Source organism: Cygnus olor, chromosome 20 (assembly GCF_009769625.2).
Source record: "Cygnus olor isolate bCygOlo1 chromosome 20, bCygOlo1.pri.v2, whole genome shotgun sequence".
NCBI lineage: Eukaryota > Metazoa > Chordata > Aves > Anseriformes > Anatidae > Cygnus > Cygnus olor.
The window spans coordinates 6,933,608-6,940,677 of NC_049188.1; the positions used below are offsets into that span (position 1 = coordinate 6,933,608).

General features: G+C 69.2%; 1 protein-coding gene across 1 annotated transcript; it reads left to right on the forward strand.

Annotated features, from left to right (window-relative positions):
* The first annotated feature begins 1,558 nt into the window (after positions 1-1,558).
* On the forward strand, positions 1,559-6,625 carry TRAF4 (TNF receptor associated factor 4). Its single transcript, XM_040532719.1, has 7 exons — positions 1,559-1,704; positions 3,752-3,803; positions 4,130-4,234; positions 4,316-4,477; positions 4,693-4,854; positions 4,930-5,085; positions 5,544-6,625. Exons 1-7 carry the CDS (start codon positions 1,562-1,564, stop codon positions 6,174-6,176), a joined length of 1,413 nt encoding a protein of 470 aa, XP_040388653.1. The 5' UTR covers positions 1,559-1,561; the 3' UTR covers positions 6,177-6,625.
* The last annotated feature ends 445 nt before the right edge of the window (positions 6,626-7,070 follow it).

Consider the following 7,070-nt stretch of genomic DNA (forward strand, 5'->3'; position numbering starts at 1 on the left):
AAAGGCGCCGCCTTGACTTCTTTAGAAGCCAGAGCGTCGGCTTTCTGTCCCTAAACGCGAGGCAGAGGGAAGGAAGGAGGAGAAGGAAGCCTCCCCGAGCCCAGATGGGTCCGGGGCCTGACCTGCCAGCGGGGCCGGGAACATATCCCCTCTCCAAAGGCGATTGCCCTGCCTGGAGGTTGAGTGTCGCCTTTGTGCGAGACAAATGCCTCGCTGTAATGTGGAGTGCGGGGAGGGCTTTCATTAGGGAGAGGGGGAAAGGAGGGGATCTTTGTTTGCAGGGTCTGACACCTCCGAGCCATCCTGCCGGCACAGCCAGCGCCTTCTGATGGCTTTGTCAGCTCCGGGCTAATTAGCAGAGATGGCTCTTCAGCGAGGTTAGAAACGAAAAATTTGGGAACATCAAAGAGATGGAGTTAATAGTGATAAAACTCTGCCTGCTCCATGCCTGCCGTCGGAGGTGGGGGCTCGCTAGGCTCACGGGGAGCAACTCGGGGGGAGCCCCATGGGATGCTGGCACAGGGGCTGCAGGACCCTCCTGGCCATCACCCGGTCCCACAGGGATGGTTTTGGGATGGGGCCGTGTCTCAGGGAGCTGGGATGGGTGTCGGGCAGCGGCTGTGGTTGTTGTGTGCTTGGCTCCGGGGTGTGCTGTGACTTGGTGGCAGAACCAAAGGGACCCGGGGCTGCTGCTGGGTCCTGCCCCGGGGGCTCCTGGCTCCGAGCAAACCCCACCAGGAGAAGCCAAATTTGAGCAGCCCAAACCCCCGTGACAGCTGGCTGGTGGCACCGCTACCAGCTCCCCGTGCTCACCCGGCTGTCGTCCTATTTTTTTTTTTTTTAATTTAATTTTTACTTTTTGCACGTTGCGTTTCCAGGCTCTGGGCGAGATGGTTCAAGTTTAGCTCACTGCTCCCCACCGGCTCATCGCAGCCCTCGGGGAAGCCCCTGGGGTGGCTGCTGCGCCAGCCTGAGCTGAGTTTTTCGTGCTCAGCACACATCGGGGCAGGACTCGCCCATGGCCGGGTGGCCGAGCTCAAACCCAGCCGTGGGGCGGCCCTGCTCCTGGCCACCCGGGGATGGGGACGGGGGTCATTTTAAGCAGGAGGAAGAAGAGAAGCGTGAGTGACAAGGGACACAGCCTGGCTGGCCCAGCGGGACCCCCAGGCCCCCCCTCCTCTGCTAACTGGGAACCGCTCCCATGGGGGGGCTGGAACCAGTGCCCCTGGCTGCTAGGAACGAAGCCCCCCAGCTGCTGTCCCCATCCCTGGGGCGAGGAACAAGCTCTCCCCGGTGCCCCACAGCCAGCCCTCCATCCCCAACACCCCTTTAACCCCCCCCAAATCCACCCAAACCCCCCCCCCAAACCCCGCCGGGGGGGGGGGGGGGGGGCGGGCAGCGGGGCTGGGGGCGGCGTGGCTCCGCTTTTGTCGCCGCCCCGGGGAGGAGCCGGGTGCTGGGAGCCGGGAGCCGGGGCTCGGGCAGGAGGAGGAGGAGGAGGAGGAGGAAGGCGAGCGGGGCCGGGAGCCGGCTGCGGGGCCGGGGGGGGGTGGGGGGGGCGATGCCGGGCTACGACTACAAGCTGCTGGAGCGGCCGCGGCGCCGGGTGCTGTGCCCGCTGTGCGGGAAGCCCATGCGGGAGCCCGTCCGCGTCTCTACCTGCGGCCACCGCTTCTGCGACACCTGCCTGCAGGAGTTCCTCAGGTGAGGACCCCCCCCCTCCCCAAACCCCCACTTTTAACCCCGCCGGGACATCACGCAGGGTTCCCCCCCCCCCCCCCCTCCACCACCACCACCCAAGGGTGCGGGCGCGCCGGATGGGTGCTGCTGGGGTGCTGCTGGGGTTCGGGGAGGGGGCTGCAGGGCAAGGGGGGTGCGGGGCGCCCCCCACGCGTGACAGCGGGCCGGGGGGGGGTGAGGAGGAAGAGGAAGAGGAGGAAGACGAGGAGGAGGAGGAGGAAGAGGAGGAGGAGGAAGGCCAGGCGAAGCGCCGCGCTCCCAGCACCCTCCGACATCCTGCCCCGGCCGCGCAGGAAGGAAGCAGCACCCACCCCGGCACCCCGGAGCCCCCCCAGACCCCCCGGGTCCCCCCCCCACACCTTTTTCCCCATCCCCCTCCATCCCCGGGGGAGCCCCGGGGGCGTGCGGCAGAGCCCGGCTGCGCCCCCGGCCCCGCGTTCCGCCCGCCGCCGCCCCCGGCTCAGCCTCGCCCCGCTCCGGCGACCTTTGCACGGTCCCCGGGGTGGGGGGGGGGCACCGGGCTGCCCGAGGCCGGTTTCTACGAAACCGGGCGTTCCCGGGGCCGGTGCCAGGCTGCGCCTCCGCTCCCGCACCCACCCGGGGCCGTGGGGCTCAGCTCCGGACACGGGGGGGTCCGTGCGCAACCCCCCTCCCCAAAACCCCTTCTATTTGGGGCTGGGGGGGGGGTCCTGCCCCTTCGCCCCGGCTCGCCACGAAGGTCAGAGGCAAGGACGGTGCCCCCGGTGCTGCCTCAGCACATTCCCCGCCCGGCCGAGCGTGAGGAATGGGGAGGCTTTGTCGGGGATTCGCGCCCCAGACCCCCGCCCCAGTGGGGATTACGGCTCCCGCACCCCGATACCGGGCAGGGCCGGTGCTGCCACCCCGCTGAGCCCCCTCCCAAAGGCCTTGGGGCGATGCCACCTCCCGAAAAGGGGCCTGGGGCTGCTGGTGGTGGTGGTGGTCCCGTGGGAACGCCCGTGCAAACACGGTGGGCACGTGGCAGAGTGGGGCTGGACGTGGCCGTGCCCCGAGGGCTCGCACCCCGCTGCTGTCCCCATTATCCCTTGGTCCCCAGCACCGGGACACAGTGGCCATGGGGGATGTCACTGAGCTGATCCCGGTGACATCCCAGGCCAGCACGCGCTGGTGGCACTGCTGGGATGGCCACAACGTCTCACATCCCCTTGGCAGCCCCGGCCACCCCAGTGCCTGCCAAGGGCACGTGGAGCGATCAGGGGCACGGGGTGACCTTGTCCCCTTCACATCCCGGGGGATGCCAGAGCCTGGGTCCCTGCGTGTCCCTGCTGCTGTCCCCATGGGCAGCGCCCAAAGCTTTCCACCCTGGGCACGGTGCCATGGGGTGACAGTGGCTCCCGGCCAGCCGTGCCCCGTGCCAGGCTCCCCGTCGGGCTCCGTCCCCGTCCTCCACCCTGCGACGCCTGGGGCTGCGCCGTACCCACCAGGGGTGCCCCCAGGGCTGGCTTTTGGCAGGAGCACCCCATCCTGCTGGGGTGCAGCCAGGTGGGGACCCGGTGTGCTGGGGACACCGCTCCGTGCACGCAGCAGCTGCAGGTCCCGTGTCCCCCCACCCCGCTCCCACCTCGCCGGGGTGGCTGGCGGGGCCGTTTCCTGGCGAGGGGCAGCCCCTGGGGCCGCGCATCCGGGCTGCACATCTGGAGCCCAGCTGCTGGCCCCGGCACCCGGGGCTGCCCGCGGCCCCGCCGGCCCCTGCCTCCATCCTTGGGGGGCGCGAGGGGGCTCCAGATGGTGCCAGCCCCCCCCCCCCCCAACAGCAGGGGGGCAGCCCGGGGGGCGTCTGGCGGGGGCATTTCCCAGCTCTGACAGATGGAGCGGCTGCCGCCGGGATTAGGGCTCCCCAAGGGCTGGATTTGGCACGCCGGACGGGCAGCGCGGATGGCCTGGGCTGGGGGCTGGGGGCTTGGGGGGGTCCTGTGGGACGTGTCACGGCTGTGCCCCAGCCCTGCCTGATCCCGACTCCTTTCTCTTGCAGCGAAGGCGTCTTCAAGTGCCCCGAGGACCAGCTGCCCCTGGACTACGCCAAGGTGAGTCTGGAGCTGCAGGCACGGCCGGGCACGCGGCCAGGGCACCCCACTGGCAGGGGAACGTCCCCGTGTCCCCAGCGAGGGTCTCTGTGCCCCTGCCTGGCACAGCCCCGGCGCCTGGCACTGGTGCCCGCGCGGAAGCAAGAGCCCTTTGTGCCGCCGCGCTGGGAAACGGAAACCCGCTGCCGACAAAGGGCGCTTGTTTGTGTGCCGGCGGGGGGATCCGGCCTCGGGCACCGTGCCCACAGCTCCCCGCTGGGCTGGGGGGGGATGGAGGGGGCTGGTGAGGGATGCTGACATCCCGGTGCTGTCCTGTTCCCCGACAGATCTACCCCGACCCCGAGCTGGAGGCGCAAGTGTTGAGCCTGGCCATCCGCTGCATCCACAGCGAGGAGGGCTGCCGCTGGAGCGGGCTCATCAAACACCTCCAGGTAGGAGCTGGTGGACAGGAGAGGAGCAGGGCTGCACCCTGGGGTGCCCCGGACCCCCGCTAACCATCCCTGTGCCCCCAGGCCCACCTTGGCACCTGCGCCTTCAACGTCATCCCTTGCCCCAACCGGTGCAGCGCCAAGCTGAGCCGCCGCGACCTGCCCGAGCACGTGCAGCACGGCTGCCCCAAGCGCCGGGTCAAGTGCGAGTTCTGCGCCAGCGACTTCACCGGGGAGGCCTTCGAGGTGGGCACCGGGGAGGGGGGACAGGCCGTGCCGGGGGGGGGGGGGGACGCAGCTGACAGGGGTGTTGTGGGGGCACGGCCTGGCTGGGGGTGTAGCCAGGACGGGGGGTGCAGGGTGGCCATGGGGCACGTGGATGGGGGACACCGTGGGGACACAGCCTGGCCGTGGGGACAGATCCTGGCCGTGGCTGGTGACGCTGCTGCTGCGGTCCCCAGGGCCACCAGGGCACGTGTCCCCAGGAGAGCGTGTACTGCGAGAACAAGTGCGGGGCCCGCATGATGCGGCGCCTGCTGTCCCAGCACACCCTGGCCGAGTGCCCCAAGCGCACGCAGCCCTGCACCTACTGCGCCAAGGAGTTCGTCTTCGACACCATCCAGGTGAGACGGGGCCCGTGGGGACGGGGCCGCCCCGCCGGCTCTCAGCGCCACCTGACCGCCATCCTCTGTCCCCAGAACCACCAGTACCAGTGTCCTCGGTACCCCGTGCCCTGCCCCAACCAGTGCGGGACGCCCAGCATCGCCCGGGAGGACGTGCCCAGCCACCTGAAGGAGAGCTGCAACACTGCCATGCTGCTGTGCCCCTTCAAGGAGGCTGGCTGCAAGCACCGGGTAAGTGTGGCCCCAGCCCCGTGCCAGCGTCCCCGTCCCCATCCCACCCCGGTGTCCTTATGCCTTCACGTGCCCTGCAGCATCCCCACAGCTCTCCTGCCCTGACATCTGTCCAGTCCCTTGTGGGGCTCCCATTCTGCTCTGCCCCATCCCTGTGGCCACCTGGTGTCCCCATCCTGTCCTGCGTCACTTTGCCACCCTGGTGTCCTCCCCGTGCCATCCCAGCCAGGTGTCCCTGTGCCAATCCACCCTGGTGTCCCTGTACCATCCCACCCTGGTGTCCCCCCTGTGCCAGCCCGGCCAGGTGTCCCCCTGCCACCCCTCTCCCGTCCCACCCCTTTGTCCCCGTGCAGCCCTGCGCCGCCCCGCTCCATCACCCCCATTCCCCAACGCCATCCCCGTGGCCTCCTCCCCCAACCCCATCCCACCCCCTGCTGATGTCCCCGCCGTCCCCGCAGTGCCCCAAGCTGGCCATGGGCCGGCACCTGGAGGAGAGCACCAAGGCTCACCTGGGCATGGTGTGCGCCCTGGTGAGCCGGCAGCGGCAGGAGATCCTGGAGCTGCGGCGCGACGTGGAGGAGCTGTCGGTGAGCAGCGACGGGATCCTCATCTGGAAGATCGCCGACTACGCCCGCAAGCTGCAGGAGGCCAAAGCCCGCAGCAACTACGAGTTCTTCAGCCCCCCCTTCTACACCCACAAGTACGGCTACAAGCTGCAGGTCTCGGCCTTCCTCAACGGCAACGGGAGCGGCGAGAGCAGCCACCTCTCCGTCTACATCCGCGTGCTGCCGGGCGAGTACGACAACCTGCTGGAGTGGCCCTTCTCCTACCGCGTCACCTTCTCCCTGCTGGACCAGAGCGACCCCTCGCTCTCCAAGCCCCAGCACATCACCGAGACCTTCCACCCCGACCCCAACTGGAAAAACTTCCAGAAGCCGGGGGCCTCGCGCGGGTCCCTGGACGAGAGCACCCTGGGCTTCGGCTACCCCAAATTCATCTCCCACGAGGACATCAAGAAGCGCAACTACGTGCGGGACAACGCCATCTTCATCAAGGCCTCGGTGGAGATCCCCCAAAAGATCCTCGCCTGAGACCCAAATTCGGGGAGGGGGGGTGGACGGGGGACAGGGGCCGTGAGCTGTGCACCCAGCCCGGGCTGACCCCGATGGTGCTGAGCCCCCCGCCCCGGGGCTGGGGACCCCGCGGTGGCTGCGCCGGCGGCTCTCAGGGAGGCGGTGGGGGGGCTGCCCCCGTGCCCCCCGCTGGGGCTGGGACCCCGCCGTGCTTGGTGCTCAGACCCTTCTCAGGTGCCCGGGGGTGCCGGGGGGCTGGGCCCCCCCAATTTCCTTGCTGGGGTGCCCGGTAGCCCCCGCCAGCCTTGCTGGGGACCCAGCGGGTCCCCGCTGCCCAGAGCCATATTTTGTAAGCCGGTGGCCCCCGGGAGCACGTTTGTTATTTATTACCCTGGGCCGGGGCCCAATGCCCCCTTCCCTGCCTCTTTTTTTTTGTTTTTTTTTTCAATAAACTCTTCTTGTATTTATTACGGCCGCCTGAAGCTCCTTCCTGTCCACGTTCCCCCCGCCCCCCTCCCCCGGGGCAGGGGACACAGCTGGGCACCATGTCCTGGGACAGCACTGGGGGGGGGCTCCACGTCCCCAGTGCCTGCCCATAGGGGTCCAAGGAAAACGGGGCTGGGGGGGCACGGTGCGGGTAATCCCTGACCCACATCCCTGTGGCAGACGGGTGCAGACAGTTAATTCGGTAATCACCGGTGGCAGGGCGGGTCGCCAGGCCCCAGGGTGCTGATATCTTGCAGCCCCCCCGCCCGAGACCCCCCCCCAGCTCTTTGTCAGGCAATCAGGGCTCCAGGGGAGGCAATAATTCGGGGCAAATGGGGGGCAGTGGGTGGCAGTGGGGGTGTTGGGGTGGTTTGGGGGCTCAGCTGGATCAGGCCCCATGGGACACCACCACCCCCCCCCCCCCCC